This window comes from Monodon monoceros, unplaced genomic scaffold (assembly GCF_005190385.1).
Source record: "Monodon monoceros isolate NGI ecotype Baffin Bay Population unplaced genomic scaffold, NGI_Narwhal_1 Super_Scaffold_2, whole genome shotgun sequence".
Taxonomy (NCBI): domain Eukaryota; kingdom Metazoa; phylum Chordata; class Mammalia; order Artiodactyla; family Monodontidae; genus Monodon; species Monodon monoceros.
Window position 1 is genome coordinate 72,741,181 of NW_021703776.1, and position 17,231 is coordinate 72,758,411.

A 17,231-nucleotide genomic window follows, 5' to 3' on the forward strand; every position below is an offset into this window, starting at 1 on the left:
TGTTTAAATGTTGCAGGTTAGAGAATGTCTTGATTGTGTTGCCAAATGCTGAATGACAGAGAGATTTAATTCTAACAAGCACTAATTATAAAGGGAAAAAAAACAAAAGATGATGTCAGCCAGAATCAAAGTGAACCAGAACAAGAAATACTTTTATTGGTTACAGAACATCAACAATGTGTGATACAGCCTTATTCACTTACTTTACTAGCAATGAAAATACTGCAGGCTGTCTCTAGGGGGTTCAGACAGGCTTGTTGAAGACATAATCATTTTGATAGGTGTTATTCGTTGGTAATATGATGCTTTGGAGTGGCAGAAAATTACTTATTTTTAGAGATATGCTAAATGTTCTTGGCTTTAAAAAAACAAAACAATATGGCAAAGATTTTATAACTTGGAAGAAGTGGATAGTCAATGCAATGTATCCACTGGTTTCTTGCTTAACAGTAAATTAGCCTATTTTTGAGTATTATTTCTCACAGCACAATTGCTTTAAATATTTTGACATCAAAAAAAGAGGTATCGGGGCTTCCCTGGTGGCGCAGTGGTTGAGAGTCCGCCTGCCGATGCAGGGGACACGGGTTCGTGCCCCGGTCTGGGAAGATCCCACATGCTGTGGAGCGGCTGGGCCCGTGAGCCATGGCCGCTGAGCCTGCGCGTCCGGAGCCTGTGCTCCGCAACAGGAGAGGCCACAACAGTGAGAGGCCTGCGTACCGCAAAAAAAAAAAAAAAAAAGAGGTATCACTTTTTTAGAGGTCATTGTGTTATAATAGAAAACAGTTATCCATTTAGGAGATTAAATAGAGGTTATATACGTATACATCAATACATACATACACACACACATATATATAAATAGGCATGTGTGTGCGTGTGTGTCTTTGCTTTATAAAGACCCTGGTTATCTTTTTCTTAAGGTGAGATTTATTTTTCTTGAAGATAAGATTTTACTCTGAAATTCTTGGTCCTGTCTTCTTTCTCTTTGTTTTCCAGTGAAATTCATTATTATATCTTTTAACTCTCTTTGGACCTCTCTTCCTCCCCATGCTGTCGAGAACCTGAGGCCGTTCCTTTAATCATTCTTTCACCATTCTAGCCAGTTCTCTTCTTGACTTCTCATTGAATCTAATTCAGCCTTCCCAGGCTCAACCTCATCATTTGACATCTTTGCCACTGTACCTGGGCTGCTGAGCACTGTTAGCTGAAACTTGACAACAGTGCCAATTATAACCTCTGCAAATTCATGGTCTGTTAGGGCCCCAAGACGGCCTCTGCAATCCTCGACTGTTCTACACTTTGACCGCTGTCTTCCTATTTCCTCCCTGCCACCTGTTCCCTCAGTCTCAGAAAATAATCTTGACTTCTGTTTTATTGAGACCACCAGGCAGGAACTCCTGAACATCCTCTTCTTTTACTAACATTCCCTGTCTCACTACCTACAAATTTTCTCAACACATATCACCTTCTAGTTATTTTCCTACTTTTTCTCCTTAACTTGGTCACCAGGCTGCTCAGAAGAGTAGTGCCTTTTGTTTCCCCTTCTACCCTCTGGCTTCCATCCAAAACTGCTAACTGTTAACACCTATGAGATAGTTTTCAACCTTCACTTGATTTGACCTTTAAGGCATTTTAACATTATTCAGTACTACCTCTAAACATGTTCCTCAGTGTTCATAAAAACTCCTCACTTTTGGAATTTCTCCCACCTTACTTTCTCACAAATTCAAAGTTGCCATTTTTCCAAAATAGCAGGAAAAAATTTAAGCATTTATTGCTTTACAACATAATAATTGATATGAATGCTTATCATTCAGTATTAATTATACTTCTAAAAATTACATTATACTTTTATATGTAGTGTATAAATATAACTCAGTATTGGTTATACTTTAAAAAGATAAGAAACATATATTAATTATTCCTTGGTTTCTTCTTTCCTAGTTAATGAAGGAGTTCCCTCTCCTGAGCATGTTCAACATCCATGAAAACCTTTTAGAAGCCCTTCTGGAACTACAAGCATATGCTGATGTTCAGGCAGTCTTAGCAAAGTATGATGGTAAGTCCTTGGGTACTTTTATCTACTTGAGTATTCCTCTCTTCTTGATGTATTTCAATGATTAGATCAGAAGGATCATTTTTATAGCACAGCACTTTGATGACTATCCTCTTAGAGAATTTCCACCTGATTTCCGTGGTCAGGAATCACTCAGAACCTCTGCACGTAGCATGTACCTTGCTGGAACAGCACTGACTGTCTGAGCTCCTGCTGTGACCCCTGATCGGCTGACTGTGACCACTACCTGTTGGTTATGTTGATCCTTCAAAGCAATGGAACAGCTGGTAGCTCTTGCTACAAACCTTGTGACAGTTCAGTAATATTTGAAGATAAGATCATGGCCCTTTCATCCCAGGTCTTCTCCTCATTAGCAGAATAACCCCCATTTCTTCATGAGAGGCTTTGCCATTCTGGTTCCTCACCCATGAGCACAGAATAACATTTTGCCTCTTCTTAATAAACCAGAAAAAGTAAGCTGACATCTCCTAGATATTTGAAAACTCTTCTGCTCATATTGCCATTGTCTGTGAATTTACTATTTGATTAATTGTACAAAAATTTTCTACATAATTACCTGCCATGACTTAGCTTCTGGAATCTCTGCAGAATTTCATACTATTCTGCCATATTTCATTAACTGTCTCCTGAAAATAAATATATTTGCTTATAAAATGGATATTAGGGAGTGATTACTTATGATCATTGTTTACTTTATAAAATATTTTTTCTTAAGTAAGCACCTTTAGTGCATTTAAAGAATTATTCAGGGGGAGTTCCCTGGTGGCACAGTGGTTAAGAATCCACCTGCCAATGCGGGGGACACAGGTTTGAGCCCTGGTCTGGGAAGATCCCACATGCCGCAGAGTCACTAAGCCCGTGCGCCACAACTACTGAGCCTGTGCTCTAAAGACTGCGAGCCACAACTACTGAAGCCCACGCGCCTAGAGCCCGTGCTCCGCAACAAGAGAAGCCACGGCAACGAGAAGTCCGCACACCGCAACAAAGAGTAGCCCCTGCTCGCCTCAACTAGAGAAAGCACGCGCACAGCAGCGAAGACCCAACACGGCCAAAAATAATAAATAAATAAAATTAATTTATAAAAATAAAAAAATAATTATTCAGGTCAAAATAGTCATCAAACATATAGGGCAAACTATACTATATGAGTCTTATTTTTGACCTACGGTTCTTCATAAGGAATCTCTGAAATAGGTTAGAGTTGTTACCCCTGCAGTTGGAGGAACTGAGGCATCATGAGACTGTTTTTGTTTTATTTTATTGTTAATTCTTGCTCAAACTGATGGAAACTAAAACCCGTCCGCCAGTGATGGCATCACTTGGCCTGTGCAAACATGAGCACCCTGTGTAACAAGATATACGCTACCTAATATGGAACTGATTTTAGAAAGAGACAAAAGTATTTGTGGCACACTTTATAGTAAACAAAATAAAGACTGTTTGGCCTTCATGTCAGCTCACTTTTGTTCTCTGTTTATATGTGGAATCTCTGTTGGGATGACCTTGGGAGTCTAAGCCAGGAAACTACCTTAGAGGCAAAATGCTCATGCATTACAGGCCTTTTAGTACCAGCAGAACCCAGCACATGGGTTCAAGTGGCCATGCACTTTTCCACATGCCGCCCCGTAGCCATCAGTGTCATGGCAAGGTTCCAGCGTTCTCATCCCCAGTGCCGACCTGCCCTCAGCCTGATACATCAAGGCTTAAGAAAAGATTTAACCAACAGAGCCTTTGGGATCTCAAATCTCCTAAGGCTCCTTTCATGAAGATTTTGGCTCATTACAGAAATCATCAGCTTTGTGTTACGAGACTGAGCGTAAAATAAAGAAATGAACTCATTTGGAGCTTTCTGTTGTCTCTCTCTATCCCTTTGCACAGCCTCTGTTCCACAACAACCAAAAGCTGATTTATTAGATTCTGATAACGTATGTCCACATTATTCGTTACAAGAGCTTGTCCCACCCTCCACTAAAACTTGGCTCTCACTTTGCAAAATTCCTTTGTTGCAAATGGACAGACTCACCATACCAAGGCCCTTGTGTTGAGCTTTGTTTATGTTTGTACCTGGCAACAGAGATGATGTTCTTATTCATTATTCATGGAAAAAGAGCCTCATTAGTGGCAGGACACATACTGTTGCTGAGATACCTCGTTAGGGGTTTTAAGTTCAGCAGTTGTCAATAGACTGCAGATGACCTAACCCCAGCTGAATTCTGGAGGGTGTTTCGGTAGAGACTTGGCTTAGGCCAGTGTCATTTACAGTAGAACTATAATGAAGTGGCTGCTGAAGTTACTGTTGCTTGAGGAGTGAGCTGCAACCACACAAGACTATTAAACACGTGCCTCTTCTTCCTCACCCCGTACCATAAAATGGGCTCTTTCAAGTTCATCCCTGCTGCTTTTTCTGGAGACCCAAAGGACCTTGACCCAGTTCTGGTCCCATTTTCTGCCCCTGTGTTAGAAAGTGGGTGCTTCAGAGGGCTTGGAGTACAGACAGCAATGGGGGTGCCCTGTTCTTCACCCTGGTTCAGATGTCATCATCCTAATCCATGAGATGCTGGAGACAGCACTTTGAATCCCAGCCTCACCATCCCTCGCCATCGAGCCACGCCCAAAGCAGCAGGATTATATGTTATCTTTGCAAATTGGAATGCTCTGGTTTGGTAGCTGTTTCTTGGATGTTTTATGGGTACAGCCATCCTTCTTTATTACATTTGCTAGGTAGCTGAATTTTTTTAAGTAGTATGTTGGGAAGTGACACAATGGGATTAGTGCTGCTTTTCTGACCTTTGCAAAAAGGATTTAGAAATACGATAAAGCATGGGGGAAAAAAACACAACATGTTCTGAGGAAAGGAGGAAGGCAACCTGTATTCCCTTTGCCTCATTCTTCTCCACTTTTTTATTTGCTTTGACTTTTAAAAGTGACATTTACAAAGTCCTTTTACAGTGAAGCCCTTTGGCAACCCTGCATTCTTAGTAGGACTACCAGGTAACTGATCATACCTCCTTGTAAACTGCAGTCTAATTTTGATTTTTTCCCTTGAGATAACTTCTGATCTTATATTATTCTAGCCATTAGTCTGAAATGCTGTCTTGCCAGCCTCAGGAGTTTTCATGCTCTTCTAGTTTCAATTTGTTAAACAACATTATGGGTGGGCAGTTTTTATCCAGGTGATTGGTGTTGGTTTTGGAGTGTCCTTCACACAATAACTAAAAAAACAGCTAGCATTGAGTTCTTATAATGTGTCAGGGTCAGACGTGGTTCTAAGCTCTATGTGGATGGACTCATTTATTCTCACCACAAACATATGAGGTAGATACTATTATTAGCCCCATTTTACAGCTGTGGTTACTGGTACAGAGAAGAGTTAAGTAATTTGCTGAAGTGAAGAGCCTAAGATGTCAAGTAAAGCCCTGGAGATGTTACGTTATGAGAGCAGAGATAAACTGAGAACAGTCTTTGTTCAATAAGATGTGAATTCTACGAGGAAAGGAAAGCCAGGATAAAAGCTGAGGTGGTCTGACCCCTGGCCCGTGCTCTTAACCATCATCATACTTCCACTGGTCTCTGCTCTTGGCGGTATCTTTTATTGTTTTTATTAACACTGTTCTTGTTATTATCAGCTACAGTTTGTTGAGAACCTACCACGTGCCAAGCACATTGCACACATTACCTATAACCCTTACAGTGTCTTTGCAAGGAGGTAGTTATTCCATTTTAGCAGATGCAGAAACTGAGGCTTGTGAATTTAAGTAACTTTCAAGACCACATTCCTTGAAAACTGTAGAACTGAGATGCAAATTCAGGTTTAGCTGGCTTTAAAAGCCCATGTGTTTTTCATAAACGTAAGCCTTGCTGAAGTGACTTTCACTCCCTCTCTCACTCCTCTTACAAAGGCATGAATTAGGCGGGCTGGAGCCGTGGTGCAGAATTTCAGTAATGCCAAATTGTCTTTTAAGATTCTTTTAAAATCGTTCCTTAAGAATTGGGCATATCGATATTTGCTTATCTTTCTGAAACCATCTTCAGAATATGTCTTTCTATCTTCAACATGTACCTGATTTCTTTAGTCACAAAGGGGATTTGATGTATGGTGTCCATTTAATTGGAGATTTATCTTTTTTTTTTCAGTCATACATTAGCTATAAAGACAGAAATGTTTTTTAAGATCATTAAGTCATCAGAACCTTCTTTTCAAAGCCATTGAGAAAGTTGTTGCAAGCTTTGGATTGCCTTTCAAAGAAGTTTATAGACCACCTAGGTTGAAAGCTTAAGTCTCAAAGATTAGGGTGGGAATGGGGAAAAGAATTCATGCGTTTCTTATTCATTATCATTTGCCCATTTCAATTTTAGAAGAATCTCACAGAGCAAGTGAATAGGAATGTGAGTGCTAATTTTGTGAGCATTTCCTTTGGGAGTGTCTAGTTCTGTCTCTAGTTAGTGATCCCTGAGGATGCCAAAGGCAGTCCTGTTGGTGGGGAAGACCTGCTGAGATCAAGTCCCAGCTCTGCCTTTCACTGGCTGAGTGAACTTCAGCAAATCACTTAACCTTCTAAGCTTCCATTTCTTTCTCTGGAAATGGAATCGAGGCTTAGAAAGCCTAAGTAACTTGCCCAGGATCACGCAGCCGGGAATTTGTTGTGAGGATTAAAGCGGTTAATCCATGGTAAATGTTTAGAACAGTGTGGGCCATACAGCAAGAATTCAGTAACTATTAACCATTATAAAGCGCTAAGGTGACCACTCCTGAACTTCACCTCTGTTCTCAATCCATTTTGTTCAAATGGAAAACCATACATAAAATGTCAGTTAAAATGAGAGCATAAAAGCCCAGTCTTTTGCCCCCCCCAAAATTGTTATGGCCTGTTATTAAAATTAATTTTAGATCTCATAGGACATATGTGTAGATATTTGGTAAGAATGGAAATGCTTAGTTTTATCTATAAACAACTCTAACATTTGGAAAGCTGAAAAAGGAAAAATGCCCAACATTTTCACTCCTGATCAGAAGACAAATTGTTTCAGCCTTGGGGCAATTTGTACCAATAGAAATACAAATCCAAGCCGTTTTCGATATTTACTCCATTAGGTCATTTAGTGATTGCCCTAAATTTGGGGGCAGGAACTTCCCTGTGAGGGACAGCTGGTCTTTTTTATAGTCACGAATACTATATAAATGCAACAACTATATCAAGACCATTTTTACTGGTGCCATCAAGCCCATCCTAAATTAACATTATTATCTACCATCTGGTAATGTGCAAAGGGTATACTTTCAAGAACAAGACATGTTTGTAACATTGGGGGAAATACTTTCATCTCAGTAGATTGAAAACAGAAATTCTAAAGAAAGCACGAGGGAATCACTCTATGTTGAGACTATTCAGAGAATAAAGCTTTTTGCTAATCATTGGTTTGCAGAGTCAGCATGTAGTTATAAGTAAAACTTTTGTACACTTTGTTCATTGCCCAGGGCCTTATAACTAGTACAAGTTACTCAACTATCATCTCCATTCCTCTGAAATGGTCACTGGATACCCTGTCTTTTGGTTAGGCTGTTTTCCATTTATGTTTGTGGAATAAGAGGGATTTGAGATGCCAGAAGGACCAGTGAATAAAACCTCTATCGACGGGACTTCCCTGGTGGCGCAGTGGTTAAGACTCCACGCTCCCAGTGCAGGGGGCCCGGGTTCGATCCCTGGTCAGGGAACTAGATCCCGCATGCATGCCACAACTAAGCGTTCACATGCCACAACTAAGGAGCCCTCGAGCCGCAACTAAGACCTGGCACAACCAAATAAAATAAATAAATATTAAAAAAAAAAATCTGTATTGAAGCAGTCAGCATCAGGCTGTCCAGACCTCCAAAATGGTGCTTTTTGGTCAAGTGTATGTATAGATGTGAGTTCTGATGCCATAGGCACAGGCAGCTTCTGACACGTATCCACTACAAAAGGAGGCTGCATTCAAGAAAGAGGGTTTGAAGTGTCATCAGTCCCTAATGACAGACTCGAAGCCTAGTCCAGCTCCCTTCCCTGGCCTGGCTCTTATGGAAAAGATCAAGGATACCCGGCAAATGCTGAAGAGAATCCTTGTGTAAAACATAGGCAGGTAATCCCGTTGCTGCTTCAAAGAAGAAAATAATTATCAGCACTGACACCATGGGCTATGGCTTCAGGCTGGTAAGCACGAGTGACTGAGAAGTGATGGCCCTGTATAGCTTTGCAGTGGGTGCCCTGCTGACTTGGAAAGTAAGAGTTAGATCCATCAAGAGGACTAGGCCTTTGAGGTTACAAAGGGCATGTATATACTATACATGAAATGAGTGGGAGTTCTGATAACAGATGCTATTTCAGTGAAGACTGTGTGCGTGAAAAACTTCTACAGTCTCTGATGATGGAAGACATTTTATGAATGCATACATCTGTGATTCGCAGAGTTGGCACATGAACAAACCCTCTAAATTTATGCTGGCTTTAGTAATCCTTACTGCCCAGTTATCATAATTTACCAAGGTAACATCCCTCCTTAGCTGGCCATCACCATCACATAAACTGCCATATTTGGCTCCAGGGCACCAGCCACAGAAGGGCCTCCTGACACAGACCTTTTGGGGTAATCCAATTCGAAAGTTGCAAACAAGATCTGTTGTTTGGCTTTGTAGCATGATAGTTGAATCCGTGTTGCCTGCCTCCCCCCCTCCTCCAGGTTACCAAGATCATGTAGTATTTCCCCATCCCAGGTGGCACATCATTTTGAGGTTCTAGTATATCAGTCCTTTCTATTTCTTCAGTGAAGCTTTCACCTTTGGTTGAAAGGGGACCTTAGATTGGCTTTTTGAAGGTGGGACAAAAAGACTTCATACTGTCTGGAACCCCCCCCCAAAATCTAAGGACAGAATTTTACATACCTGTTGTTTTCATTGCATCATATCATGAACAGGAGTAAACTGAGAAATTTTCTTGAAGACAGTCACATGGAGGACAGCATCACATAATGGTACAGTAATAAGACATTACAGTCCACAAACAGGAAGGAGAAGTGGGCTGCATTTTCATTCGTTTGTTTTTCAATTTTGTTTGTTTGGTTAGTCAGTTCGTGGCTCTAAAAGCGTCTGTCAAGGCTACACAAACTTCAAGTATATCAACTTGCTGGGCAACCAAGAAAAGTGATGCTTGATACTATGTAATCTTAAATGGTTATAAGAGTAATTAGGTTAATTTTTTCAAATTAATTCAGCAAGGATCTATCAAACCTTTATGTTGAAGATACTAACTTTTCGGTGCTTCCACATTCAGAGATGAATATGATTTACTCTGTGTCGCCAAGAAGCTTTCGGTCTATTGAAGAAAGATGTTAAAAACAAAAAACAACCCATGGTGAGTCGAGGTGGGATGAATCCGTGCTCAGTGAATCAGTTTGAAACATGCTGTGGGAAGTACAGAGAAAGAAACTCTTTGAGAGCAAGCCCTGTGTCCTCTTCTTCTTGGACACTTATGTACTACAGTAGGTATTCAGAGCATCCATGGTGAACGAACAGCTTGTTAGATGGAGATGCACTATGACGTAGTGTCCTTACTTGTGAGGTGCTTTGGGACTTATCTGCTGGTTGCCACCTTGAAAACATTCTTTTAGAAGTATAGATGTAAAATTGACCCTCAGTTGACTAATCTCATGCACAGGGAAAGTAATGGTCCTTTTAAAATTACGTCTTGATTGTTATTATTATTGCAGATGAACAAAAGGAAATAAGGCGAAAAGATTATCACTGGAAAAATTCTGTCCTATCTAAAGTTTTGCCCCATGGGTTTTCTGAGACACATCAAATTGACAGTTTTACTCATAATTACATAAATTTGTCCTAAGATTATTTCATTGAATTGCAGGTTTGATCTTATGAGCCATTTATGACTTTTGAAAGCTTAACAGTCATCCTCCCTGAGATGACTTTTTTTTTTTTTCAGCAGCGTCATTCTCGTAAAGGGTCCTTGGGAGCCAGAAGATGTGTGGTTTGCCTTCCTTGTTTCTGGACAAAAATTCTACTTTTCTTCAACCTTGTTTCAGCTTTTACTCTTGCCTCCTTCCTGCCCCACTTTTTCATTCCACTGCCTTTTCAAATAGACATCTAGATTTAGAGCACAGTCCAATGTCATGCCTTCTGCCGGAATGCTGTAAGCAAAGATAAAGGAAGTGTACGTGTTGAGAAATAACAAGTTTATGACTCCCTCTTAAAGCACCCATCAACACTGATCACTTTTGGCTCCCAGAAGCTAAATTAGAAGTAAATGTTTGCATGTTGAAGGAAGGTAATATCAAGTGATTTGATATGTTAGTACATTAACTTAGGATTTTATTCAGCAAACACTGACCACCAACTATGTTTCAAACATTGCTTTGTGTTGTGGGTACAAAGTGATGAAGAAACACAGCTTTTACCCCTAAAGCACACCACGTAAGTAGGAGAGGGAAATAAGAGAATGGACAATCGCTGTAAAGTGTAAAGACTGATAGAGTTTAACCCAAGATGGAAGGGACACCTCATCCAGGGTAATGAGGGAAGCCACTCCAGTGGAGGTGGGATCTGTGCTGAGCCAGACAGCGCAGGTGCTGGAGGCAAAGAGAATATGTCCAGAGGTTCAGGGCAGTTTTGACACAGCTTGTGAGGAGAACTCTGTTTCCCACAGAGCAGAGGGAAGACAGAGGCTGTAGCAAAGGGCTGAACTTGCACTGGGTGAGTTAAGCAGGGGCCAGGCCTCAAAGAGCTTTGGGTCTAGTTTGGATTTTGTTCTGGAGACCATGGAGAGACTTGGAGGCAATGTCAGCAGAGGAGGGCCTTCAGCCTGCCCCCAGAGCGAAGGGAGTGGCACAGTGGATTCACACTCTACCCTTTTTTGACTTGAGGTGGTTGAGAGATGAACGCTGGGAAAGCCCTAAGATGTGAAGGAGTAGAATGCCGCTGGAGAGGACTGGGGAGGTGATTTCAGACTCTGCGAAGAAACAGAATTCTATCCTTCAGGGAAACATATGCAGGGTTTTCCAACCAACAAGTATAAAAGAATTTTTAGAGTTTGGCTTTTCTTCTTTATACAACAAATGGGAATCCCAGTGCAGAAACTTTTTTTTATTTCCTGGGTGATCGAAACTTTCTATTTTAAACTATAACTACTTCATTTCATTTGCTGTCCTGGGATCTCTTTCTTAACTATGTAGACCCAGTATAAGCCTTAGATAATCTGTCTTTCGGGGGCATGTAACTAAGACGTTATCAAGAGCCTGCCAGGATTCATGTAACCCACCAACACCTGCCTACTTCTGCTGAGTCATAACAAGGACATGAGGAGGGAAAACATAGTGGAATGTGGGGAACAGGTGGAAGGTCCACCTAGTCTTTAGAGGTTGTGAATTTGGAGCAGGCGATGTGAAGGCCTGCACCTGTCAATCTACGAGTCTCATTTGCTAAAAGCAAAGCTTCTGACAAGGTCTTGTCTTACACTTTAATTACAACCAAAGTAGACAAAGCCTGAGATTAGTTAATACCTTGGATTTAATTCTTACCAAAAAGGAAGCACCTTAAAGGAGAGCATGTTATCGTATAGCTTATAATAACAACAACGAGAAGTCACACCCTTTTTTTAATTCAAACGAAAGATAAATATAAACCCATAAATGGAGATTCAATAAATACTTTGTGCGGACACTATGTGGCATAGGAGATACAGAGATTTTTAAAGTGGAAATTGGTTCAAGAAGGATGAGAGATTCTAAAAGATGAGATTATAGTTATTCCCACTGGGAAAAAAATGTAAAATTAAACACAAATGATTAAAGTTTATGAAAATATCAGAATGACAAATAGCTAAATAAGTATATACAAGTGAGGTAGAAACCTGTCAGCAGGTGTTCTGGGTGGCTAAAGTTCAGAGGAGGCAAAAGTCTCAAGACTTTATTTGTGAAGCCATTTTCCAAGGAAAATGATAAAGTATAAGAGAATGATGATAAGGAAAATAAAAGCAAGTACCACATTGGCAGTATGGGATGGTGACAAAGACACGCTATTGCAAGACCATCTCTGTCACTAATTAGTTAGGCAGCTCTTAAGTATATCATTTAGCTTCCCTGGGCCTGTATTTTTTATCTGTAAAGTGAAAGATTTTTGAAGGCTGACCTACACAGTCATGTGCTGTTGTCCAATTCTTTGATTTATCTTGTAGTACTACTATCTGGATAAGAAAGTAATGTGTTAATAAGTTAATAAAAATATACAACTATTCACTCCTATTTTCTATTTCCCCTCAATACTTTTGATTCTTTTTTTTTTAAAGAATTTCAACAAATAAATCAATCCCAGCAAAATTCTAGAGGAGAGAAATATGTGGTTTATGAACACTTAGGAAAGAGGTGATTGAAGATCCAGCATGGATTTACTGAGGAAGTTGTGTGACATAAAAACAGATGAGATAGTACATGTGAAAATATTTGTAGTCTATACAGTAATATTTAAATGTTTCTTATTAAGGCCATTTTTCTTTATATTTCTGAATTAGAGAAATGCCATGGAAGTATTTGTATCTTTATTTAAATAAAACATTTGATAATGTTTTTTTAACATCTTTATTGGAGTATAATTGCTTTACAATGGTGTGTGAGTTTCTGCCTTGTAACAAAGTGAATTTTGATAATGTTTTTAATGCTGTCTTTTTAGGTAACGTGGAGCAATGTGGTCATGATGCCTATTACACCATTAATAAATGGTATAATTTAATGGTATAATACCCATCATAACTGTTAATAAATGGTTGCACAGAGATCATTGCAGACCGTTGCAAATTTAGGGTGATCTCTAGCATACCACTTTTGGATTCTCTCCTTGGCATTGCTATGGTCAGTATGTTTCTAAATCAGACCTTGTCAACAGCACAGCGCAGTTAAAAAGCGTGTGTTCTGGGGGAAGCTCATTATTTGTTCTAAGTGTGTGATGTCGGCATATTTCTTAACTGTTGTATACCTCACCTTCCCCGTCTATAAAACAGGGCTAGCAGTAGGTCCTATCTCACAGGGTTGCTCTGAGGACTAATGTGTGTAAGTGATTAACAACAGTGCCTGGCACTGAATAAGCCCTTGATAAATGTCAGCAGTAATTTTGATGATGATAATAATCATATGGGGAGGAAGGTGTACTTACGAGGTATATGGAGCAAAGCTGTGAGTGGTAGGTTGAGTTACAACAATGACTAATAGCCTGGACTAATATGCTGAAACCATTAATAGTTAATGGTTTAGATTTTATTGTTTTACAAATTTATTTATTTTATTTTTGGCTGCATTGGGTCTTTGTTGCTGCACGTGGCGCGGGCTTTCTGTAGTTGCAGCATGCGGTGGCTTCTCTTGTTGCGGAGCACGGGCTCTAGGTGCACAAGCTTCAGTAGTTGTGGCACGTGGGCTCAGTAGTTGCGGCTTGCAGGCTCTAGAGCGCAGGCTCAGTAGCTGTGGCTTGCAGGCTCTAGAGCGCAGGCTCAGTAGTTGTGGTGCACAGGCTTAGTTGCTCCGCGGCATGTGGGATCTTCCCGGACCAGAGGTCGTGTCCTCTGCATTGGCAGGTGGATTCTTAACCACTGTGCCATCAGAGAAGTCCTAGATTTTATTTTAAGATTTAAAATTTAATGGAGTCAAATGTGAAATCCTGCTCTTAGGTTCAAAAATTCTCATGGCTGAAGTAAAAGAGAAAAGACCTGGCTTTGGCTGAAATTGGTTTGAATAGAATCAGAGGGGTTTGTTGACCACACGACCGTAGGAACAAACCGCTCCAGGTGCTCAGCTTCAGGGCCAGCCCAGCTAGTACTCAGAGAATGCTCGTGGCCAGGGCTGCTCAGACTGCACGTTTCCCCTGAGCTCTGTACTGTCGGGTTTCAGGGATTCAGATGATTATTTCCACTTCTAATTCTCATATTTTGAAATCACCCATGGCTCCGTAACAAAAATAAGTGAGAAGCTCTGAAGACTGTGTCAGTTGAGGGGCTAGAAGTATTTATTCTGGAAAAGATTAGGTTTAGAGGAGATAATTTAACCATCTTAGTATTTGAAAGGCCAACCTGAAACATAATCGGATTCTGTTTATTAAACTAGGAAGTAATTTTTAGATAAGGATGCATAGAGAGAATGGAGGGGCCAGAATGATGAAAGGCAAGTAAGAGAAGGCAGCTTCAGGTGACACAGGATTGTAGGTTTGGCGCTTTTTTTTTTTCATCTTTTTTATTGTGGTATAAATTACATATTGTAACATGCACAAATCTTCAGTGTAGACTGGGATGACTTTTCACCTATGTATATACCTCTGTGATCACTGCCCAGAATCATAGAACTTTCCATCATCTCAGAAAATTGCCCCTCTAACCCAGAAGTCATCCTTTTTCTGACCTCTCTCGCCATATATTAGCTTTGCAAACTTCATGCAACCACTATGGAGCACTGTCTACCAGTTTAAACATTCATCTACCTTCTGACTCAATTCCATTTCCAGTTACATATCCAAGAAAAAATGAGGGTTTTTTTTAAACCAAACAGTACACAAGAATAGTCACAACAGCTTTCTTCATAGTAGTCCAAAACTGGAGAACAATCCAAATAGCCCTTAGCAAGAGAATAAACATATTGTATATCCACACAATGAAATACGACTCGGCAATAAAAAGGAACGAAGTACTGATACATGCTACAACATGGATGAACCTCAGAAACATCATTTGGAGAGAGAGAACCCAGACACAAAAGTACACATGCTATGATTCCAGTTGTATGAAATTCAAGATTGTAGATTTTAAGGAAAGACTTTCACAACAATTTGATTTTGTACACCTAAGATGCTTGGAGAAAGTTCTTCTTTCATAAAAGGATCTGTATGAAACACAAGATGGAAAGAAATGGAAGGAAAATTAAACTAATGCCAACAGTTCAGCTTTGCCGAAGTGAGAAACATTTATTCAGCATTCCTTGTTTCTACAATGAGTGTGTGATGTCTCATTTACTTTGATTTCCTCCTTGGATTCTAATTCTTAAGGGGACTTTCTGGCAATAACGGTAGCTACACACCACTTTCAAAAGACAGAAAAGCACTGCACAGTTAGAGTCTGCTCATACAAAATTGGTCTTAGAACGATTTTGAGTTTCTTCCTCAAAATAAAATTTCTGAATAAATTACAAGCAATATTGGAAAGCCGCTTATTTGTTGTTATTTCCTGCTTAAAACTTCTGATACTACCATTTTCATCAGTACGGTTAGTCACCCTGTTCCCCTTACCATTTTATCCAGTTCCCTGGTGGCAAAAGCATAAAATCATAGTAGGCAAACAAGTCTATGGAGATAGAGAACAGATTAGTGGTCACTGGGAACAGGTATGGGTGGGGAGGGTACAACTAAAGGGGTAGCGTGAGAAAGTTCCTTTGGAAAAGTTGTGTATTTTGATGGTAGTGGTGGTTACATGAATCTAGCCTTGGGATAAAATTGCACAGAACCACACACACAGGAATGCATGTAAAAACTGGTGAAAACTGAATAAGGTCTGTAATTGACTTAATAGTACTGTACCAACGTCAATTTCTTGGTTTTTTTAATGTTATAATGCAGTTATGTGAGTTGTCACCATTTGAGGGACGCTAAAGGAAGCTTCACAGAACTCCGTGTACTATATTCACAACTTCCTATGACCCTATAATTATTTCAAAATAATAAGTTTCATAATTATAATAGGCAACAACAACCAAGTCTCAGCCTTTTTTTTTTTTCCCTAAAGAAATGAAAAAGGCTCATGGGGCAAGCAGCCCATAATAATTAGCTTTCTCCTAGAGGTAATGTATATGGTTTTTTCTTAAAAGTGAGCCAAAACATGCAGGTCCTGCCTCTGATTTAGATATTAGGCATTTGTTAGATTAAAATACTGTTAACAACTGCACACCACAAAAGGAATACACTAACTTTCATGAAGGTATATAAATAATTTTCTACATCTGCGGGCTAACAGCACTTCGTGTAAGTTCTGCCTTTGTCTGTTTATGCTGTCTGTGTCTCGCTCCACCAGTGTATCATATTTGCCCATGAACTTGCTGCAGACAATTTGTAGAAAGAATTCTTCCACTTAGCATCATTGTTATCTTTTAAAAATTCACTTATTACGTGTACGTCGCAGGAAGCTTTGGAAATGAAGGTAAACATAGAAAAAAATTGTCTATAATCCCAGCACCCAGAAATAAAAACTGTTGATATTTGGTATATATAGTTCCAGCCTTTTTATCTCTGTGCATAAAAATGCTTTTTCAAAAATATGTGAAATCATAATTTTTGTAAACTTGTTTTACTTATTGATGTGTACACAACAATGCAACATTCCCCCAGGTCATAAAATACTTTCCACCACATGATTTAACGACTGCATCGAATTGCACCCTGTGGATGTGCAGCACCTTAGCCATTCTCCTGTGATTGACATTTGGGCCGTTTCCAGTTTTCTACCGTTAGAAACAATGTCGTGATCAACATCCTTAAAGCTAAATCTTCATGCACAGTTGTGATGACTTCCCTTAGGATAAAGTCTCAGAAGTAGAATTGCTGGGTAGGCAAAATGTTAAAGCATTTGATTTATATTGCCACATTAAAAAAAAAAAGTGTTGTACACAAAAAACCTTATTTGAACAAGATGCTTTACCTGAAGGGTAATTTAGGATCAGTTTCTTTATAATGATTCATCCCTCCTTAGAGACAAATTACCATTACCAAATAGATGTATTGCTTTGAAAGAATTAAAACTATCGAAAATATATAAGTAAGTTATGCAAGAATTGTTTGCTGTTTTTAATTTTTAATAGTGAGAGCAAAATAATATACTAAAGAGATAACAAATGGAATGAACTTGCCACTGGTGGGGAATGGGGTATTTATATTTCTTCCTTTTCCCATTTGATATTGATTAAAGTATTTTTTTCTTTATTTTTTTAAGCATTATGACTGTGCACATATACCAGTATCTTTACATACAATGAGGGAGTAAGGGTAAAATTTTTTTAAATGGGGAAAGTGTACCATAGTAGTTGTAACGTTGCAGAGTTGTGAATGTCCTGTCTATGGGTGTGAGGGGATTAAAGATCACCTTTGATTAGGCAT

General features: G+C 39.5%; 1 protein-coding gene across 6 annotated transcripts in view; it reads left to right on the plus strand.

Moving 5' to 3' along the window:
- ST7 (suppression of tumorigenicity 7) overlaps positions 1-17,231 on the plus strand; it is a 253,601-nt gene that overhangs the window by 196,649 nt on the left and 39,721 nt on the right. For all 6 annotated transcript variants that reach the window (XR_003795251.1, XM_029233721.1, XM_029233723.1 and 3 more), the window contains one exon: positions 1,945-2,059. Coding sequence is in view for 5 of the 6 variants with exons in the window: in XM_029233721.1 (XP_029089554.1) it covers positions 1,945-2,059 (115 nt within the window). In the remaining variant the exon portion in view is untranslated. The remainder of the gene's footprint in view (positions 1-1,944; positions 2,060-17,231) is intronic.